Below are 23,647 nucleotides of genomic sequence, written 5' to 3' on the forward strand. Positions count from 1 at the left end.
GACAGAGCAAGGAATGCAGAGACAGCAAGAGACTTGCATACGCAGCAGGTAGTGCAGAGACATGTGGCAGTCATCCAATGCATGATAAAATATGGCATTTATGACGTGCCTGTACTCAAGTGTTTCTAGGTACAAGAAGACAAGGAAGGGGAAACAGAGGGAGGACAAAGTAACAATCTTACTAGGCCTTGTGTCATTCAGATCACGCAAGTTCAGGGAAGTGGAAGGGGAGAAGTGCCAAGAGGGGGGGTCAATAAGTGCAGCTCATCAAAATTGAAGCCAGCGGGTGACTCAGTGCAGGTAATCAGAAAGCGCAGTCAACGGGTGCCTCATTAGTACAGAGAGAAGGGACTGTAGGGTTACAGTTACAGACCTGAAGTGCTGGGAGAGCCAAGAGGCAGTGTGAGGTGCAACTGGACATGCAGGGACCTGAGCCTAAGTTCAGAGTGTGGCCAGGTGACCAGTGTGTGGAGAAGATGAGTTGTCAGCAGGGGAGAGGAAGAGAGAAAGCGGGTGCGAAGAGGAAGGTCTAGAGCTGCTTTCGGAACTGGACTTGCTTCTGCTGAAGTTTGAGTCAGGCAGGGAGGCTGTTCCAGAGGGAGGCCACAGCCGAAGAAAGAGATCTGCCCCCTACTCTCTGCTTGGAAAAGTGACTGACCCTCAGAGAGTTGGAAGTGGATGAGTGGAGAGCTTGAAAAGGGAGATGTTTAGGAAGAGAGAGTTGGAGGTAGTGTGGTCCCAGGCCCCAGAAAACATTGTGGACGATGCAGACGGTCTTTAACTTGATCCTTGCAGTCACTGGGAGCCGATTAAGAGATTTCAGGGCTGGAGAGATATGATCCCTGCGCTTGAGGCCAAAGTCAAGTATCACAGTCCTGTTCTGGATAGGTTGCAGAGGACAGAGAGTAGAGGCAGGAACATTTAGAAAGAGGTTGTTGCAGTAGTCCAGCCTAGAGAGGACCAGAGCTCTGAAAGACAGTGTGACTCCTTATGAGTTTGGCGGTAGCCATGCCTGTTTTACAGGAAAGAAGAGCAGTCATAGCCATAGAACAGAGAGAGCAAAGAATGTACAAAAGGAGGACACACACTAATAAAGAAAAGGCAAACAGAAGAGAATGCAGAACAAAAGACTGTCAAACAGAAGTGAATGTAGAAACAGGCATGAACAGAAACAAGTAGAAGATATACAGAAGCGAGTGTACATGCAACACCCAGGCATACATCAGGACCCGACATGTCAGTATAGACAAAGAGACAAAAAAACAGCCACTCTTCGGAACCGGGATATTCAAGAATAGTGCCCAGACACGGTCAACACACAGACAGCTCGGCAGTCTCTCTAAACACCTGTCTTAGCCAGGATGCCATGTTGTTTGCACCTGTGTCTGCTCTGAGCATTTGGTTTGTCAGGTAGGTTGGCAACTGGGCCAACGAAATATGAATCTGACACACAGTACACTGGTGCGCCCAGTGCACCACCACCCTGACCATCAACCTGCTCATTCTCTGTGACTCAGAGACTGGTCCTCAATGTTCTGTTATGACCATCATCTATGGCTTGATCGATTTATTTATTTGACAAAACAAACAGAACTCTGTGTGTATTCTGCTGTGGCTGGTGTACAAGAGGGTTGTTTGTTTTTGTCAAATTGCCGATTAACTTAGACCAACCTGTGTGCATGAGTGTGTGCATGCTGGCACCTTCTCCCACCGAATGCTACAAAAAAGAGACTCTTGGTGCAGAGGCCCGCTGCTTAATCTGCAGGAATCGCGGTGAGCAATTCCAGCCTTTTATTGATTTTTAATCAATGTATTATTGAGGCATGTTGAGTAGTACACTAAGTAGAATCGTTTTTAGGTGATCCCATTCATGACAGATTGGAAAAAGTCCCATTTAGGATCATGTCCATAGCCAAGTAGAGCAGTCAGGGCTAGAGTCCACGAACGGCTGGCAATGTTCTACCTTAAAAATGCACCTACTCCTGTTGCATCTTTAGAATTCCTTCAGCACACACTGCTTTTCATATAATTGTCTTCTGAGAGCCTAACCAGTGCTCTGTGAATGGTACCAACTTTTCGATTTCCGTTGGAGTGAGGGACAGTGTTACAGAATACTCTTTGATCCATACTGAATTATATTAAAGAAAATGGATTGCCACCGTCAATATAGTCATTGTGGTGACGAGAAGGGGAAGAAGTAAGATGTGTGTGTTCTTCAAATGTGTCTCTTTTTAGACGAGGGACACGCAATCTCACTCCTGTGGGTCCCAAACATCCCAATGTCTAGTGGGAGGGTGGCTAATGACTAATCCAATGAAAATGGTGATTATTTACAGTGATTTTCTTAAATCCTTGTAAGAGAAGCAAATCTCTCAATCTTTCTCCTGTAAAGTTTAGTTGGGTTGCATGTCTTGAATTTTTTAGTGCATACCACTCTGTATTCTTAGGTACCAGCACAGGACTAGAAGCACCAAAATGTGAAGCCCATTTTGGATAGATATCTCACATCTAACAGTGGACAATTTGAGATTCCTTAAATCTCTTGTAGAAATTGTAAGAGGATTCAATTCAACACTACAGCTAAGTCAATGCCTAGTCTGGGATACTGAATGGAAACCCTTATTGATATATCTTTATGTCCAGTTCATGCGTTCTGGATGACTACCCCTATATAACACCCCTCTCTTGGAATCCCCCTGACCCCACTGAGCCAAGAAGTAGTTCTGTTTTGCAAGTTTAAAGGTTTATTTGATAATTTAGACAATATATATATATCACGCTTTATAATAAATTAATAATTGAATATCACACTGAATCTGAGCAGTAATCAATAATGGATAGTCTGGCACTAGCACACTTGTGAATAGGAACAGAAGAATAAGGTGGTAGAGAATACTTTATATAAGTTCAGATGGATGTAATGTTGAATGAAAAATGCAATACAGAAAATACTCAATATGATTTCAACAAAACAATGTAATCACTTTTCTCTGGCAATTCACCCCCCCCTTTTATGCAATGCAAGGAAATGGAAGGAAAGCACACAGTTCTCAGAAATGCAATCAAATGTAATTCAGTTCACCCCAGCAAGCTTAGACTACAGAAGTTTGAGACACAGGCCCAAAATGCTTTTATATGTGCTGGCAATGAAGTGAAAAATATGCTAAAATGCTTTTAATTCCCTCTAGGAGGTTCAGGGTGAGTGAAATATACTTGGGATGAGTTCAGGCTCACTTTAGCAAGGATCTAGGAGTAACTAGCAGGTTAAACGAATTTTTGGCAAATGAAAGCAAGAAAACTGCGGTTTTCACACGTGGAGAAATTTGCAAATCGCGGCAAATTCGCGAGTGCGTTTTTCGCGATTGCGGCAAAAGTATCGGTGGTAGGAATGCGGTTCTAGGTTCGTTGAGAAGGCAAGATTCTAAGCTTTCAGAGGAAAGTTACTGCAAGTCTCTAGGACAAACGGTCACGGAGATATGAGCGATATGGTAAAGGTCGTTTTTCAGATTTGAAATTTTAAAGTTCAAAAAGACAAGTGACAGCTAGCAACTAGAAAATGACAGGTGACAGCTTTACAAATGACAGCTGACAGTTAGGAGGCAGTTCTACTTAGATTAAAATAGATTGAATTATATTATTTCAACTAAGAGATTGGTTCTGCACAGTTCTGCTATGTACTCACAATATATTTTTGAATTAGGATGGGCCTCGCCACGGATCTGGTCAGGTTTTCTTCACTCGCCACGGACGGTTTCTGCGCACAGCGGTCTGGTCTGGGTCTCTGGTTCTGATCAGGTCTGTGGGTCCGGATACAGCGGTCTCCGGTTCAGCTGGTCTCTCTCTGGATACAACACTGCTCTCTGGCAAATGGCAAGAGTTCTTGCAAAGAATTCAAACAGCTCACCTGGCTGTGATAGTGGCAATGATTTTAGGCCTTCTAAGGAGGGATTTAGCTTGTAGTTGACCTCTCTGCTACAAATTCTGAAGTAAAGTCCTGGTCTCTGAAGGTGGATAGATTGAAGTCTCTATGTTGGCTCTCTGAAGGTTGATGGAGGTAAAGTATGGATTTTCCCGGCAGAGCGTCCCGCAGCAGATGGAATTGAAGGTCCCTATCTGTCCTGACTGTCTGCTTTTATGTGTTTTGAAAATGGGTGTGTGTGAGCAGCATCACTAGCCAGCCCCTCTACACTTGTCATTGGCCACTTCCTCCTCTTCCCCTTGATTGGGGGAATGAAATGAAGTGTCATCATGATGAGGTCTGTTTATGGTACAGAGAACCCACCCCTGTCAAATTACACACAATCTATATTTTGACCCAAAAGACATATTTGCACAGGTACACATTTGTTTTAAATTACATGCACCCATCACATATCACAGGAGGTATACCCTGTCCAAATCTGCTCTTCCTGGGAGCTTGCATTCAGAAATGGCAACATATTTCACTTTTTGGTCGAGTTACCAATATCAGACATTACCCCAAATTTATACACATGCGCGCAAGGAGTGTGGACATTACTTGATGAAGTGTCAGATTTTTAACATGCATACATTTTAAGTAATACCCTCTTAACTGCTAGCTTGCCCCCAGATCATGCCACCGGTTCTAAAAACCTCTTAAAATGTGGGCAGAAAAATCACAAGAATTCTGGTATCATTTAAATAATTATGACAAGTCCGTACTATGAGTTATTCATCTTTTTCTAAAACCCATATTCTGGCTACAGGGGTGTGTCTTTTCAGGTCACATGGTACAGAAACCAGTTTTTCCACTTTCTTCAAGCTCAGCCTCTGTCTCCAGTTTCTCCCCCTCCCAGTTTCTGCTAAGAGGAAGCCATTTTTATTACCCCTGCAATAAACCATCTGCCTGGGCCCTGGAAGGCCCATTGTTCAAGAGGAAGCCATTTATGGCCCCCATAATAAAACATTTGCCTGAGTCAGGACAGGGCTTTGTTCAATTTCCTGCAGAGCCCAGGTAATTCAATCAGAGATGTGTCATATCCCTTTTGGTGGGAGCAGCAAAATGCAGGTCGGCCTGGGAACACAGCTGTTGTGCAAGTCTCAACTCCTGTCGGGGGTAGCTGGTGGGCAGAATTCAGTTCCTTAAGCCAAGCCCCAGCTAATGTCACTTTTAGTTACCCAGTTTCTGCATTCAAATAAAACTAACACTTTTTACATATGCAGCTAAAATGCTGATTCTAAGTTTAAAACTATGACATTTAAACAATTGCAACCTATGTGACACTCAAAAGTAGGTCACTCATTTCTTTTAAACATTTAGATTTTTAGTGTCTTTCAGTCCAAATTTACTTAAACTGCTGAAATCCACAGCTCAGCCAGTCTTGTTATAAACCTTCAAGTCACTTCAGAATATAACTTTAGATTGTATCCACCTCTCAGTAAGTCTTTCTTTGGCCTGCCTTGGGTTCATCTATTCAGTTTTACACAAAAAAAGAAAAAAAGTCTGGTGTTGTTTTAAAACACCGGCTTTCTGATAGTGGTGAGTACTGGTAATGCAACCATTTTTGGGATTTAAGAAAATGAATTCCCCAAAATTCTAGGTTGCTTTTGGCAATCAGCATTGCCATTCCCAATGGTTTCAGTGGGTAGTCCAATGGTGGTTTTAGGCAGTACCCTTCTGTGCCCATAACATCGGCAAAAATGAGTGGCAGCCTATTCTTCATGCATTTCCCTGTGCATTTTCTGGGAAGCTCTGGCCGTCATGATGTTTTCAATGCCAGTACTGCACAGTTTTTGAGGTAGGGCTCGGATGTATGGGTAAAAACATCCCACAAAATGTAACCAGAACCTGAGTTACGAGAGCATACAAATGGAACCAAAAGGTTATGTTAGAACTTGTTTATCATACAAATCAATTGTCTAATCAGTGGTATAAAGTATAAGGATAAAATAAGCAAACCCAACATCTCTCTACTATATTGTAAATATGTGATTACGTCGACTGCTCTTGTGAGACAGGCACGTCACTTGTTAATCATGAGTTCAATTTATATATAAAGATTTCAAATGAAAGAGGTCAAGGAAATTAATTGGATGATTTAAGTTCACGAAATGTGTTTTTCTTCTTATTTGAGTCTATTTTTTTAAGAAACATGTGAAACTACTGTATTGAGCACATCATGTGCTTCGTCATCTGGAAATCAGGCATGCACAGTTGCATGGTTCATCCCACTGCTAATGACTAAGACATTCCCTGCAGTGCTGGCTGCAGGCCACAATACACTGCTGCTCAACAGACAATTGTGGACCTCGTCAAAGCTCAGCTTAAACTTCCCTTACTTTCCAAAGAGGGAGCACTCCTCCACGTCTTCCCCATCCTCCCTACCTGAACCCAACACTCCCTCCAGTGCCATCTCATAGTCTCATTTAGCATATTTGCACTTATTTACTCCTCTTTAGTTTGATGCACGTGCACTCTAGGTTAATGTTACTATTGTGATTCTCATATTTATGTCATCTTTGTGTTCTGATCGTCAGGAACCCTTCAGACAAATCCATCTGACATCTGTAAATGTGTTATTTTAAGTCATTTCTGATGGACATTGACATTCCCTTCTTCAAAAAATAAAAATAAAAATACAAAATGTTTGATGAGAAGGTGAGGAAATGAATTGCTTGCCATTCAGTGTAGTGTCGACCCCAAACGATATCAAATAGGCCTGGCATCACAAACACCTTTCAAGGCTGGGGACCAAAAACCGCTGGCCCAAACAAAGCTCGAGTTACGATTGGGCGGTTGGGCTAAAGATAAGGTATTGCCATTAGGTATGGAATAACACAACACTTTAAGACCAGAGGCCAGTCATCTGAATGTGAGGGTTAATATGAACTTGTTCCAGAGCTGTATTTCATAAATACTACTTATAAGGTGAGTTGTACTTTGTTTTCCATCAGTTCTTAGTTAGAGCTTTCTGTGTGCCCTGCTTCAACATGCCCTATAGGCCATATTTTAAATAACATAGAAAATTCAAAACATATTAAGTGCAGGAGTGGGCAGAGCCTACCCTGATGCCTTATGGGAATTCAAGAGGAACAAACACGCCCTGAGCACTTAAATAATGGTAAACTTTCTCGTGGATCCTCTGTCACCATCATCAATTCCTCCCTGCAGAAGACAGCTCAATGTTGAAGCAAACACCAGTTTAGTGTGGCTGGATGTGAATTATTGTGGCATATGTTGGAACACCCGATTCCATTAGCTATTGCTTATTTACAATACCAAGCGCTCTTGCCAAATCTCTATCAGGAGTGCAAATCACAAGACGGAAGCATTACACGGAAGATTTCACACACAATATCAATATATAATAGAGAAAATCAATGTTTTCTATTCATTCTCAGTCAATAAAAATCCAAATGGATACAGTAAAGTGTAGGTGCTCATTACGGGGTTGCTGGTTAAACCCACCAGTAGGCGGTGGGTTTTAAAGGCAATCCCATAACACTGTTACTGCTGCCTTATATCCTGGTGCCACCGGGATATCACAAGTGTTAGAGGTAACTGTAAATCGCCATTTTCATGAAGTCCCTTAGGACTCCATGGGAGTGGGGTCACTGAAGCACTGGCACCATTGCTAACGGTGCTGGTGCTTCAGCGAAAACCATGCCGGTAGGGGCCTAAAATCCTGGCAGGCCAGGCTGCTGGGGGATACGTGGCCCCTACTGGCATTGTTGTAGTATGGCGGTCTGGAAAGGGTGCTGGTATATTGCTACCGGCACCCTTATATCCAACAACCATACTTGTAATGAGGCCCATTGTCTTCAAACAGAGGGCTACATTAGAGTAAATATCTAATGCTAGTATTGGTTCAGAATACCAAAATTATCAAAGGGCTGTAACTTACCACTCAAAGTAATACATGTCCGGTCCTACTTTTACAATAATGTGCAGTCGAACAGAAAAATTCCCACATTGTCAACACAATCATTGATGACCTTCAAGAGGAGGGTTTCCAATGAAAATCAAGGCCGCAGGAACAGTGTTTGATAAGCACATTTTCAATGGAAATCCCAATTTTCAAGCTTCAAGTGGTTCAAGCAAAATCTTAAAATAAATATTCATTCAAATGATTTCATGTGAGCTGCGAATATCCTATTGCCTTGTTAATTACCTGTAGCTTGTGTGGGCTACCGTTGACAAGAACATGTGTTCACCGAAGAAAGAAGATGCTCAACAGAGACTTTACAACAGAACAGAAGCCTTAGAGTAAAAATTAGGACCTGGACGAATAATCATTATGAGGTTGCCTTTTACATTGGAGGAGTATGTTCTCGCCTTACAGGGATCACTTTCTGTAATCCTGTTCTGATAGAAAGAAAAAGAAATCTATGGCACATGTTTTACCAAGGCAGTACAACCAGGGCTCAAGTCGAGGGTACACGCGGGGGGACGGAGTCCACCCACTTTATTCAGAGGGGGGACTTAGTCCCCCCTCCCCGCCCCAACTAAAAGAGAAACATTGAACATCCTCTTTGAATTTATGAATTAAAGCGGACCTTGGGGATCAAACCTATATCATCCGGTTTGCAGGCCAGACACTTCACCACTGCACTATATAACCTGAGGAAAAATAGCAACCAACTAATGGTGAAATATCCCATTTCGGTCCTGCAAGTCCAAGGGAAAACATTTGTATTGGTTCTAGGAGTTTAAAACATGCACACCTTTTAACATTTTCAAAAACACAATTACAAGAAAAAATCCTGTCTTGGTTGTGTGTGTGTGTTGATTTTATGAAAGGCAAATGCCATTCGTCCTGTTCAATTTGAGCGGTTATGCAAAGTCAATTGAATGAAATGTGCATATTTCACCTTGATATGCTAATTTCTGGCGACGTCACATCCCATTGTGTTTGTTGATGAGTCCCCCCACTTTAATTTTTAGGACTTGGCCCCTGTATACAACCTGAATGAGGGCTCTTGGAGGTTTGGGTTCCATGCTCTGGGGTGTCTAGACACATCCAAAGGGGACATGGGCCCCCTTGTTTCACCAAACTATCAAGTGTGCACCAATGTGAACAACAGTTTTATAGCCAACACATGACTTGCTGCTAAAGCATTTTAAATGTATCCAAACCAGTGAAATGGTCCTGCAAAGACACTTTTGAAGAAATAAGATCCGTGAGAATGTGCTCTCTCAGGTTCCTCCTTGTGAACTCTGTGGTAAGGTGTTAGTCTCTTTCCGTCACCAGACGTGACCGTAGCAGTCCTTCTAGAATGGGGACTGAAAGATTTGTATTTGAAAATTAGGATATTAATTACAGGGATGGTGCTAATGAAAAAAGAAAGTGGTATTTTACGTCCCTCCTGTTGTTAAAATTCCAACTAATTACAAGGTGGGATTTTATGAAATATTTACGAAAAAGCGTGCATGGTAATGTATTTGGTAATAATCTAAATCACCCCGATGTAGCACTTCCTATGTACCCCACACCATAAATATATAATGTGATCCCTGACTTATAAATATATAGTTGGTAGATGCTTAAACATTATAGTTTCTTGTATTAACTTGTGAAGCAGCATTAGCAAAACGTGCCTGGTCCTTTTTCAATTTCAGATGAGTCTGATTTCGATGATCTAGCTCAATTCTCTAAAGGGAAACACCAAAAATCTTTCATCTGGAGTCAGAGATCCTATCCTCCTCAAACTTAATTGTTCCTAAAGTAAGCATGAGTTTTGGGTTTGACTTAGGGTCTCAATGTAGATATAGCAGAAGCATTAAAAATGGGAGTAAGAGATTTACTGCTATTTCCTGTCATATTTCCGTATTCAGCTTTCATGGGAAGACGCAGGAAAACCCCCTCAGCACTTGTCTGCAGGTCTTTCCTCCAATTGATTCTTGGCTTTGGCCTGCTGCCTATGCTAACATTACTTTTTATGACAGGAGATGTTTCCTCTTCTGCAATGATGCTCGTGAATCATGGTGATAGGCCAGCTTTAAAGAAATGCCACTACCTGGAAGAATGTCAAAGACGTGTATGAAGCTGGGACATTCTAGAGCTATAGCCAGAGGCTCCCTTTTAGCAGATGGATGCTTTGTTTACTTCAAGGGACACATCAATCGCTTCACATATGTCTGAGCCAATCATGATCCAGTCTGAATTTGGTGAAATTGTCTTCTGTTGTGTCTGCTGTTTTTATGCTTCTTTCAAAATGTGTGAATGCTGTTTGGCATATCTACATTTCCGCTCTTACGGGTTGACATAGTGCTCAGATCTTCTTGACGTAAGGCAACAGCTATACATTTGACATCAGTTCAATTTGGGTAGTGTTGATAAAGTTATATTGTTGGACATTGTCATGTTTCCTTATCCTTGGACATGTCCCAAAACACTCACAAACAAATGTGCAAATAATTGCAGAATGGCTGCAGTTACCTATGCAATAGTGGCTGCCATACCTGCTCTGTGTACTTAGCTTTTGGGGAGATCGACCTGAAATAGCCGGACACATTTGGTGATTGTTGACGAAACCCAAGTGGATCCCATAATACCATTTACTATCAAATGAATGCAGTGAACGACTGATCTGTCTCCACTTTGTGTGCTGCAGGAACAAAATCACAGAAAGCAATCCGCCCACACAGTTTGCAATCGGCTGGGCTCCACCCTGCAGTTTGCTTGGAGCAACAAGAAAACACGATCAGTATAGATGGCTGCCAACCAAGTGCAAAAGTGAATGCTGAAGAACTGGTGAATGCAAGCAGTCGAATTTCTTGCCTTATCTCTCAATAGGCTTTAATACTGAAGGCTCCATTACCAAAGGCATTACTCATGTTCATGTATTTAATATCAATGCCAAATGTCTCCCTTCTGTTAAGGAGGGAGGATCTTTACTGGTGCTGGGGTTATCCATTTCAAGTAGCTAAAGTAGTATGAAAGGGATTTTGCAGAGTACCCTTATCTCCATGGGGCTCTGGCATTGAAAATATGCAATTATTTGTAATATGTGTATTCAGTTGTTAAAAAGGATTAAAAAGTATGGATCAATACAATTATCCTATTCATACCAATGATCCCCAGTGCAAATTTAGAGTAGACCATTTATTTGCCTGTGTGACTGCCTAACTGGAAGTACACTTCGGGTTGACGCGCGTGTGTGTCGGGTGCTCATTGTTTGAATCCTTGGCCTCAGGAAATCATGTTCAGTCTGAGTTTCTATGAGTTTTACATTGAATCTCTGCAAGCAAGCTGTTATTCCAGGAGTGCATACAAAATATTAATTAGCTTCGTATCGTTATCAGTTTGCCACTCCATCAGCTTCACTGGATGAAAATACATTGCATGCAATATTTCAGAAAATATACATGCGTTGTTGCAAACAATTATTTTTCTCCATCCCACCAGCGTTTTGAGGATGGAAATGGATTATGTGGCGGTTCATATTGCTACTTCACATGTATATTTTAACACAGTGACCCTTCTCCAGATTATATTGCATCAAACTGCAAAGGATATGAGCACACTCAGTCCCCAAATATGGGCGGAGCATGCATTTTGTTGCTGTAAATTCAAGGGATTGTGCTTCCATTTACTACCTTAAAAAACATAAAAGAATGTCTTAAACTGAAACACTGTTTTATGTTCATTCAGTCCTGGGTGACAAATGCACAACTAAAGATCACTCTCACCAAAACCGAGTTTGTGACCCTTAGACATTCTGCCAGTCAAATTCTCATCCCATCATGTCTAGACAGCATGCATTTCAAGAATGTCCAACCAAAACTACTCCTTGCAACCAATTGGCTAGGCTTCATCATTGACAGCAATCTTGCCTCCAAACATCACATCACCAAAAAGGCCTATGCAGTCAGGTCCCAATTAACACTGTTGCAAAACAAAATCCTTCTTGATGCATTCTAAATTAAGATGAACTGTACAAATGCTGGTACTATCACATTTGGATGGAGGAGGACACAATTTTGTGGCATCCCGAACAAATGTCCTTACACCACTCAAGACCTTTGATCATGCCACAGCCTGATTGATCACCAGAATCCAAAAATATGACCACTCCCCTCCCCAAACTAATGACATACATTTGCTACCACTTGAAGCACAGATCCTCTTTAAAACATCTCACTTCACATACAAACAAAGCTGTAGCAACTCAAGCACCGTTGTACTTAGTCAAGAAAAGTGCAATTTTGGTATGCCAGCACAATTCCAGAAGGTACAAAAACATGATACTGGAAATAGACTAAAATGCAAGATTACATTTAGAATTTTAATCTAGGACAATTCTCTTTGATTCCATCACTTCTGTATTTTAGGAAAGACATTAATGCATTTCTGTTCAATTAATTATTCAAATAGCACTGTGTACCAGTGAGAACCAGATAGGCAGCCAAACTGTACCAACATTACGGCCAGCCCCAAATATCACCTTTCGTGTATTACAATGTAGCTCTTGCACAACACTCTGTTGCTTCATAGGTTAATGCTTTATAAATACTTTACATACATAACAAGCGTTTGTTGCACAGGGATCAACCTTTTTGCATCCTGAGAAAATGAACTTTGGCAGTTTGCTACTACTGTTACAGTGTCAGAGATTCCCAGTCCACCGAGGATAATACTCTTTACCTTTCTGCCATGTTCTTTTGTGCCCAAGGTCTTGTCCAGAAACACTGCGAAGAAGATTATGTGAACCTTGAACCTAGCAGATTATTTAAAGAAGCTAATGGCAAATTCCCCAGTTGGCAAACGTACCAGACAGGCAGCATACTTTGCCACCTTCTCCCCTCAACTAGCTTATCCTTCCATAGGAGTCGCTCAGTCCAGCAGGCTCACTGTCTGGAGTCTGAGAGGCTTGGTCTCTACAGAGGGAAGGTCTATGGAAGCCAGCCATTATGACTATCCAACATTAGAGAAGACAGCCTACCCTAAAGTATAATTCAGGGTGATATTATCAAATATATTTATACTGATTAATATATTACTGAGGTAGACAAGGTTACAGCATATGGAGCATATCCAAGAACAACAACGGAAATATTCTCTTAAAATGTATGATAATGTCATTTCTAATACAAAAGGCAACTTACAAATGATATTAAAGTTGTTTCAGGCATCTAATGTAGATTCAGTTCAGAAAGAAAGAATTATAACTGGGCTCAAAACTAGATATACAAACCATGCTAGAGTTCATAAAGCTTCCGTGATAACTACTGAATGGCAACTTATGTTTAACTCCCTGCACTGTTCAGAAATCACAGAGATTCTGAAATATATATGTATATATACATTTGGACTGAATCTATGTCAGACAAGGAACAAGTTGAGCTGATTGCAGAAGATTCTTGGATTAGCTATATCTCTAAGATTTATAATATTCCTACAATTAAGGATGAACCTATTGTGTACTATGACACCCTAGATGATGAAGATAGTTTGTTTTTTACTATTGATGAAATTGAGCTCCTGATTCATAAGCTAAAGCCATCTAAAGCCCCAGTCCCAGTTGGGGTGCCAAACATAGCTGTGAAGAAAGAACCACTTTTTTGGGCTAACATTTTGCATAGACTATTTCTTCTGATCTATTCTTCTGGGGTAACTACGCTGGAAAAGATTGATACTGATCACTTGATATATAAAAAATAGGATCTAGGAATATTCCATCTAATAGTTGCCTGCTTGTGATCGTTAACTCCAACTCAAAGCTTTTCTCACAACTTTTGTTTGGACTTTATTATTTCTCATACGCTCAACCTTAGAATATAAGGAGTGTGACCTCTATATATTTTTTATTTATTATGCTTTTGACACGGTTAATTACAAGGTGCTATGGAGGAAACTCGCAAGCTGGGGGCTGCATCTGTGGATTTTGCACTTTATTAAAGGAACGTTATACCAACACCTCGGTTCAAATGAGAATTAATCAAGAAGGTTTACTGAGTGAAAGCATCCAAACCAATCATGACTTGAAACAGGGTTGCTCCCTAGCACTGATACTCTATAAACTTTACTTTGCAAACCTTGATGAGGAATTGCATTTTTTTAAAAATAATTTTCCATCTTTGTTGGCAAACAGCACATGACTTGGTTATCATACCCGGATGGCACTGTTATACTAGATCAAACTCCTACAGGCTTGCAGCATAGTTTAAACACTCAACACAAATATTCTGAGACGAATGGTCTTGTAATCAATTTTAAGAAGCCAAAAAGCATGGACATACAAACTAATGAAAGAAAGAGTAATAACTTTGTAAGGAAAACCAATGATGAAATTATAGAGGTTATTGATTCTTACATATATTTAGGTATTTCTATCTTTGATTCTTTAAACTGTACAAGGTTGGGGAAAGTTATTATGAGTAAAACTCTGAAAAAGTTCAATGCAATTACAAACTTTGTTAAGCATAAAAGAGCATATGCAATAGAAGGCTTGTTGAAAATCTATGAAGCCAGCATGGTGCCCAGTGTGCTTTATGGATTAGAGATTTTTACTAACAAAGTGCCTTGCTTAAACTTCTTAAGGGAAACATGTGGTGCATGGCATTAGGTCTTCTTAATTCGACTCTTGTCAAGGCTTTTAACAGCGAACTGTGCTTGACATCACTATGCACTAAAACAAAAATCATTTTATGTGTATTTTATCTGAAAATAATTCTAAAGGAAAAAGAGATCCCTAATTCATTGTTATCCAACTTTGCCGATTTTCTGGAAACTGATCATCCAATGGGAGCCTTAAAGGAGTGGTTGAAAGATATTAAAACCTTTTATAATGACATTGACTATTAAATGGTCTTACCTGTCAATGTTGCTGTCGACATTAAAAATAAAGTGTGTATTTTGAATAGAAATAACAAGCTAACAAAGTTATCTAGAAAATATAATTACATCATGTATGTACATCAGGGTGTTCATGTGAATGCATCTTTTGGCTAAAGTGAGAAACTCAGCAATGAAAAGGTAAAAATATTCATTATGTATCTCCACCTTAGCCTGCTTCCCTCCTTATCCAGACTGGGTGCTAGAAGCAACAGACTGTACTTGGAGTGATTGTGTGCCTCCGTAAGGTAGAGGTTGACACCCCTAGAAATGTGTTGACTGGTTGCATTGAACTTAGAGAATTACATACAAAAGGATACCTCAATGTCTGCAATGGGCTGGGTAATTTTTAAATGGAGCATTCTTGGGCTTTTGTGTTCTCTGGTCTTAAACGTCACCATGTATTACATCTGGCAAGAAATAATCAAATGATTGAATGGAAGATTGTGAGTTTCATTTGAGGATACCTTTCAAATGTTATTACACGTCATGAAATCTAGTACTGTTTGTATGTTGGATTATTTAATGCTTTGTTTAATTAGATTTATTCTTATGATGTTTGCAATGTGGAATATGTGTGTTTGTGTAATTGTATTTGTATGACTATGATGTTGTACTTTGCATTTAGTGTTAAAATGTCAGATTTTAACTAAAACATTATAATAAATCAATGTTTAAAAAAAGCATAATTCAGTACATTTACACCGGGGTAGTGCTAGATGCCTGTGAGGATCTGGGACTTACTGCATGAGGACTGTAGGTTGGGCATAGGTATATTCTCTCTGAGAACCCAATTTGCTGATATCAAGGTCTTCATGGAAACCTGGAATAGTGTAGCATCTGTTAAAGTGCATCTGTCTTATCTTTTTAAAGGTTTACCTTTACCTGCCTAAAGCCCATTATCCATTTCCTTCTTGAGATCTTTAATAGTCCTAATAGGTCTACAATCTGTTCCCTTTTAGACTCTGGAGGAGGTTCCTTTGCAGATCCTTTCAGTCAAAACTCTGTTCCTGGTGAACACCTTGTCCGCCGGGAGCTATGTTTGCCTTTATTCTGTACTAAGATCCTGTCAGATGTCCACTTAAACCAGAAGATGATATTATCCTCTCTGTTCAAGTTATTAGTCCTCATCAATAATCTATGTATTTCCCTCACTATCAGTGCTCATTTGTTATTATACCCGAAACTGCCTGGGTATTAGACACAGGATTAACTCTGGTGGATTATACTATTTATGGATTCTTCCATGGGCCTCGAGATAAAAATAAAAGTATTCCAGTAGTGAGGTAACTCTCTCCATGAGTGGTTCACAGGCACAACTTAAGGAATGTAGCAAGGACGAGCCAGCAGGAATCAGTGTACAGATGATTTCAAGCAGGTAGCAGACATAGCAGTTTGAAAATAGCTGGCCATGTTCATGAAAATGCAGAAGCTTAGCTAGTGTAGTACCATCTATGCAATCAAGTACATGAGGTGCCATTTAGGTAAATCTGACTTCGGTAAACAAGGGATGAAATATTGAATTGCAAAGCCTTTCTTTTACTCAGAGAACAATAGATCCTTTTACTTTCCACATTAAGCTACCGGACAAAACTAACATTTGTTTTGTCCAAAGGAACCATTTGGAAAAACATCAAAATCCATCCTCTGGCAGTTCACATCATATGAGACATTGTCAAAACTACCAAAAGTTTATAAACTGTTCAGGAAAACATAGAAAATAAGATAATGGTAAACAATTTGCTGGTGCTCCAGTTCACTGTGATTCTGAAAAATGTTAACATGTTACTGAGGGTCAGATCTATCGATGAAAGTCCATACAAAATGCATTGTTAACCAAGACAACCAATTCTTCTCTTCTTGAGATGGCAACACATTAAGTTTCTTCAATCAGAAATATAACTTTAATCAAACAAACGTAATATGAGAACTACTTACTAGAAAAACAAGCCTTGAGAACAAATATGTATTTTTTCTCAAATATCTTTCTGTTCTCAATGTGAGAATGCAGTGATGATTAGTTGTTAAACAATGCAATATCAGTGGGTTTTTCACCATCAGAAATACTTTGCTTATGGAATGGTAAAGACTGCTGTATTCATTAACTGAGTTTCACTAGAAAAAAGATCTACAGTGCAATGTGAAATGAAATACAGCCTAAAGTGTACATTAAACTCATAAAACATTTCTAAATATGCAATGTATTATTTGGTAAATTTTGTCAATTAAAATTCCATACTCATTGTATTACTTCTTCCCTCAGCAGCTAAACAATCAAATCTTAAAATCTTATTCACTTGATTAACAATAAATCAACATACCTTAGCAAAATTGGTAGCAACAGAAATCCAGACATAATATCACAACAAAATGACATAAATATCTTTCCATCTCATTAGGCCTGATGAAGTTTATACAATGTGAAATGTATGCAAACTTAGACAATTTCTTGCGTAAATAGTTTTTGAAAAAGCATCATGCAATAATCATATTTAAAAATATATAGAGAACCACTTAATTGGGATAGGTGCATGCATACACAAAGTACATTGACATTACATTTAAGTAGTGATTAGGAAGCTATTCAACTTAAGCCAAACATTTGGGCATCTTTCTAAAAACTTACCAAAACAGGAATTGACAAATCCATACCACCTGCACCCATATTCACCACCAATCCACTGGCCATAGATGCTAGATGCAAAGCTGAGAGTGGTGCCAGAGACGCAGACCAACATGTCACTAGCACTGATATTCAGCAGCATCATGTTCACTGGGGTACGTAGCGTTTTGAACTTGCAGAAGAGAATTAATACCACAAAATTGTTCAAAAATCCAAAAACGAGGATGGTTCCCAGAAACACAGCTACCACAGTGTGCCCTGTTCGAGACATCCCTCGCCTTGCCGCTTCGTCATCGTAGTCCCAGTGTGAAAGGGCAGAGCCAAAGCTTGAATTTGAAGTCCAGTTTCTGCTCATTTCCGACATCATTGCAAGCAGGACAAAGCAGAGAATTTAATAATGGTGCATAGCAACAAACAGGGTATCTCAATCACCCCCGTTCAGCTCTGTCAGGATGGATCATTTAAACGAGATCTGCCAGCATAATTGTTAATTTGCAGATGGAAGCAGTCTAAAGACATGGAAAGAAAGGAAAAATAAAAATGTATTTGAGGAAAAACACAAATAACATTCAATTTAATAATATTAAAAAAACTGCATAAAACATAGACATGATCCGTCTTTGGTTTCATTATAAACATGAATGTGAGTTTGGGATCCAAATGACTCATGACCATGCTAACTATGGTTCACAAATTTGTATTTTTCCAAATTCTAGAAGGTAATTTGCATAGTCAATACCCTCTCTGCAGCCCTTAGTAAATCAAACCCATTTTTAACAGTAATTAATATGTGAGGGATTCACCCTTTTGTTGACTTTTTCTTTGATTTCTCTACCATTATTTGCCATTCATTGACAAAGCTGTATTCACTATGTAGCATGCAAAAATAATGTTTTAGTTTTCGCTCATATGTGTTATTTCATTACTTTCATCATGAGCCAAGATAATGTCATGCAGTGTGCTTAGAAGAGGATAGCCTTTGTGGAAAATACACATTTTTAATAGTTTAATTGTGCTTTGCCATCATTCCCACCCTCTTCACGCTCATTGAGCTGCTCAATTGATGTGATCACATGCATATCAAGAAATTGAATGCTATTTCTTTTTTATTGGCCATTTCGGCTGCCACTCGTGGAATCTCTTCCCATCAAAGAATGAGAGCTGTAATGACCAATACAAAATGGCCAACAATACCAGTGGCCAAGGGTTCCCTTCCTTGCATTACTCCTACAATTAACACTTAAGATACATGTATTGTGAGTGACTTACACAGGACCGTCACTTCAGCATTAGTACTGGAGGGCAGTGGTAATGCCAGCCATTAGATACTTCGAAAGACAGACTAAATGGCCCGCAAGTGTTGCTCAGTAGAACCCAGGGTTTTTATTTACTGTCATTGTTCCTGCTAAAGGTAGATAAAGGTTTTAGCAGCAGGATTGCTATGGAAATTAGGTCACAGCTAGGACATCTATGTGGTAGCAAAGTGGCCTATGTCAGCTACGCCAGGGCAGACATTCTGGGAGAAGATGTGTGGGAGCATCAGGGTGAGGATAGAGAGATACATGTTTAGTCCTTCACTCAAATGGAAGACAAGATCCGCTGAGGAAGTGGAAGGCTACCAAAAGAACTCTTGGTGGAGGACTTTGTCAGGGTTAGTGAAAGGGGACAAAGGGGGCAGGAGGCTAGCCGACTTGTCATTTTGGTACACCGGCACATCCCTAACATATCCCGGCTGATGCAGAAAGGATGGGGAACTATACAGCTACCTTAACATGGGAGCATAGCTCTCAACCATTTCTGTTGCAAAGGCGGGTGAAATCACCCGATTTTGTTTTTGGCGGGTGAGACGCCCATTGAAATGAATGGGCGTGCAGGAGGCTTGGCGGGTGAGTCAGCCCTTTACAAGGCGGGTGACACCCGCCAAAAACGTGTGAGTTGAGAGCTATGTAGGAGTGTATACGTTAAAGAGGCTGTGGAGCTGTAGGAAGAGGAGAGAAAAACAAGAGCATTCGGAGCACTCGTGGTGACTAAGCCAAGCAGTAAAGAGAAATTCAGGGCAACTACTGGCTATGAGATGTTCCTCAGAGGCTAGGCCACACATTGGACATTCTAAAAGGATCCTAAAGTCCTGTCTGAAACAGAAAAACATTACTGATAAATGTTTATTTTACATTTTGCTTGTAGACATAGAACAAGTGTTTTTTTCTGGTTCTGTGGACATGAGCAAAGGTTACACACAATGTTTATCAGTACTTCTGAAGTCATTTTGAGGATCCTTAAGAGGAGGGAAGGACCAGCCCTATATCTAGGTTACCATGGAGGAAATACTGCTAAGAACAGCCTTGCATATGGTAACTATACAAGTCATAGAATTGCATGATCACCATATTTGAGTGACACCATATGATTGTTTCTGATCTGGGCTACATCAGACAAGCAGTAACTCACTTGTTCACGTTTGACAAGTTTGTGGATCTTCAGACACTGGCAACTGCACACACTTGATGAAATGTGGTGCTGAGCACTGTGGCATCTCCCAACACTATGCAGGCTCAAAATAGCCAGCACCATCTGTGCCCTACATGACACTAGAGCAACAAGACGTTCCACTGTACCATATATTCAAGCTTGATCTCCTTGATAAATAAAAAGAACATTTCAAAATACAGTCCAGACCCTAGCGCGTGGTATAATCCTCTTTAGAACGAAATAGTGCCCTACATGTTTCAACCCTATCTTAATCAAGGAACTTCTTCAGGGGCTATGAGAAACACAAGCTCCCCATGAGGACAGTTGAGCTACATAAGTGATTACCAGATAATGCCCAAACGTCAGCAGTGGGGTGGAAAGCATACCAAAAACGGCCCTCTAATCACGATTGGTTGGTAAGAAAATAAGGATGGGTCAAATGGGCCTGATGGGTGGGCATTTACCCTATAAAATTGTTTGCCTCGGTGCTCAGGACAGTTTGGACACAAAGACCACAGAGGCAGTCGGAGGCTATGTTCCTGAAGAAGCCAAAAGGGGCAGCGTTAGTGGACCTCTATGTGCCAACAGCCCTGACTGCCTGGGTAAGAGAAAGCAAGCAGATTTGTTAATGCATGGACCATGAAAGTAGATCTGTCTATGGGCCTAGAATTGTCACTTGGCCCTGATATCCAAATTCTAATTTGTTTATGCTTGCTTTAATAATTGGATGGCAAAACTAAATTCGAAGCGTGAACTACTTTAATAAAAAGAAGCAAAATCCTTTCAAAAGCTTTCAACATGATACAATAAATCTGCTCATTGGCCTGAAACATTGCCAATTTTTACAACTTCAGATTCTTGACTGCTTCAGTATTTTGGGGGATGAAATAAGCCATTTCTACAGATGTTTGTGCAACATGTGTTTTTTTTTCTTCACTTTAGCACCAGTTAGACATTGCATTGCTTTTTGTCAGATGGCCTTTCAACCATCTTTGTGCTGGTGACACACCAAGTTTATTTTGATACTTACTTTCAGTTACAGCACATAACATCAGCATGTGCTGGCCCATATATTTCTTTCACCATGATAAGTGGCTCCATCAAAGTGCAGAGGACGAAAGTGATGAATCCTTTTAGGGTTTAAAATGTGTTACCCATATTTCTTTCCTGGCTTTAGATTGCTTTTAGATGATTTTAGTTAACTGGCTTCAGGAGTGAAAACAACTTTACAGAATTATTTAACCCTTTCCAATTAATGGGTTCTACAGGGGTTGATATGTATAAATTAGCATGGCCCTTGACTCGCAGATACTGACTGCACTACAATGTGTACCATTGTAATGGCTACTCACACATTGCTGATTGGGTTGTAGGTTGCTTTAACATTTCAGAAGAAAACAAGACAAAGGCAGATTGCTTGGACTATATTCAATAAATTACTGTATTGCTAATATCGGGATTTTGCATATTGTTTGACTATACTAATTGTAATGCCCCTGAGCTGTCCCCGGAGGATAGCTCAACGGCAACGTGCTTGCCTTGGAAGCAAGATGACACGAAACAACACAGGTTCGATCCCTGGGTCTGTGCTTAGAAATCTCTGGGTATTCAAGAGTGTTATAAATACACAACTGTAACAAATCTCAAGGCTGGAAAAAAACTAGTAGACAGACTTAAGAAGTGTTAGGTTCTTTAATATTCTAAATTAAGGCTTCTCCACAATCTACATAAAAAGGATACTGGATGAACTGAAGAATTCTCTGGCGCTGGTGTTCACTCTTCTCTTTTCATGAGGTAAGGCGTTGTTTAGTAACAGGTAAGATGCATGCAGTAGTTCAGTTCAGCTTCTATAATCTCACATCTTGGGGTATGTCCTTTTCCGCATTTACCACATCTGCACCTCTTTTCTGAGACTTTGGGTCTCATTACACGGAAGGTGGTAAAGGTTAACGGTCACCGGTAAGGGTGGCGGTGACCGTTAACCCTTACCGCCTTGCTACGAGGTCCCTTTGCGGGATCCGACCTTAACGCCTGGTGTAGACCAGCCGTTAAAGTTGGGTCCCGCAAAGGGATCTTGGTGCTAATTACGGTACCGCAATTTGCGGTACCGTAATTAGCTCCTTCCCCATTCCCATTATGCCCTATGGGGTGGTAATCCCCCTTTTCTCCATGGTGGTACCGGTATGGTACCGGCGGGCACCATGGTTTACCGCCTTCCGTGTAATGAGGCCCTTTGTATGTTATAAGACTTGTAAAGGAACTGGAACGCTTTCCGTTTCCTCTTCTACCCTCTTCTTCTATGTGAAAGTCTTTACCCTATACTTCACTTCAATTATATTACATTTCAATTTCCCTGTCAATGTTTAGAGAGACCGTATTTCCCTCCTTCTCCCTTCTTGGCTTAACAGTAACTTTGGGAGTCAACGTTAAAGAGCGCTCACTTCAGCATTTGTATAAAAAAATGTTTATTTCACTTTCTTTTTGCTTACTTTCATATATTGCCTCTTTTCCGTTTCTCCGCACCGCTTCGATTCACTGGAGGTGGAGCCCCTCCTTACACTTTCGACGTCCGGCGAACAGCTGTTTTGTTCCGATAAGCAGCCTGGGACCAGCCTCCCTCTTTGTCCCTGAACGCGGATAGGCCGCCTGGGTCCGGCCTCTCTAAATGCCTGTGAACCTAAAGATACGCTCTCCTCCTCCCGGAAGGTGGGGGCCAGGAGTGAAACCGCTGGCGGAGATGCACAGTTACTTCGGGTGACAGCTGCCGATCGATTTCAGCTAGTCGCTCTGCACTCTTCTTATGGCTTCTTTCTTTATCATGGGTTCATTAATTTCGGCTCCAATACGGCCAACGTCTGCTTCAAAATATACGCACAACAGGTGCAACTGATTTACTGATCTCTTCTTACGGGCCTCCGTCCTTCTTAATAGGCCCACTCATACAGTGGTTCCTCCTCTTGCGGTGTCAGCTCCTAGCTCGTATATATTTGAAAACAAATGGAGATCAGACAAAAATCATCAGAGACAAGAATAAAGCACCCTACCATCACATAAAGGCATTTCCTCTTATGACATCATCCATTTACTCTTCGGCAGAATTGCTGCTTAGATGAAAGGGGCCTGACTTGGCTCTGATTTGCTTTCTCTTCCTCTGCCTTATCACAGATTCCCCCCCTTAAACTCTTATGTTCGGGAAGGGCGTGCTTTTGAGATAAAAAATCAGCTTGTGCCATTACCCTCCCTGGGTGATGGATGGTCTTAAACGAGAAGGGTTGTAAGGAAGTAAAGCACCTTAGGACTCTGGGATTTGTGTCCTTGCTTCTGGACAACCATACTAGAGGTGCATGATCAGTAACTAGGGTGAAACTTCTTCCTAGCAAATAATATCTTAAAGACTCTATCGCCCATTTTACCGCCAGAAATTCCTTCTCAATTGTCGCATAACCCATCTTGTGAGGTAATAGTTTTCTACTGATAAAGAGAATAGGTCTTTCTTCTTCTCCTTTGTTCTGGAACAGAACTGCCACCATGCCAGATCCTGAAGCATCTGTGTGTAAATAAAAAGGCATCTCAAAATCAGGACATTGTAGGATTGCCTTGTCTGACAGAGCGCTCTTGAAGGCATTCAAAGCTTTTTCGGTCTCCTGGTTTCTCCAATCACTTCTACGTGGAGCAGTGGATTTCAAAGATCGGTTGAGGGAGTTGCAATTGTCGAGAAATGAGGGATAAACCACCTACAATACCCTGCAAAACCAAG

General features: G+C 40.6%; 1 protein-coding gene across 1 annotated transcript in view; it reads right to left on the minus strand.

Annotated features, from left to right (window-relative positions):
• The window catches only part of LOC138526307 (parapinopsin-like), a 2,832,341-nt gene that overhangs the window by 2,146,079 nt on the left and 662,615 nt on the right, over positions 1-23,647 (minus strand). The window contains exon 3 of the mRNA XM_069636896.1: positions 17,425-17,930. Within this exon, the coding sequence (XP_069492997.1) occupies positions 17,425-17,788 (364 nt within the window). The 5' untranslated portion in view covers positions 17,789-17,930. The remainder of the gene's footprint in view (positions 1-17,424; positions 17,931-23,647) is intronic.

The sequence above is a fragment of the Ambystoma mexicanum genome, chromosome 7p (assembly GCF_040938575.1).
Source record: "Ambystoma mexicanum isolate Mex_15411 chromosome 7p, UKY_AmexF1_1, whole genome shotgun sequence".
NCBI lineage: Eukaryota > Metazoa > Chordata > Amphibia > Caudata > Ambystomatidae > Ambystoma > Ambystoma mexicanum.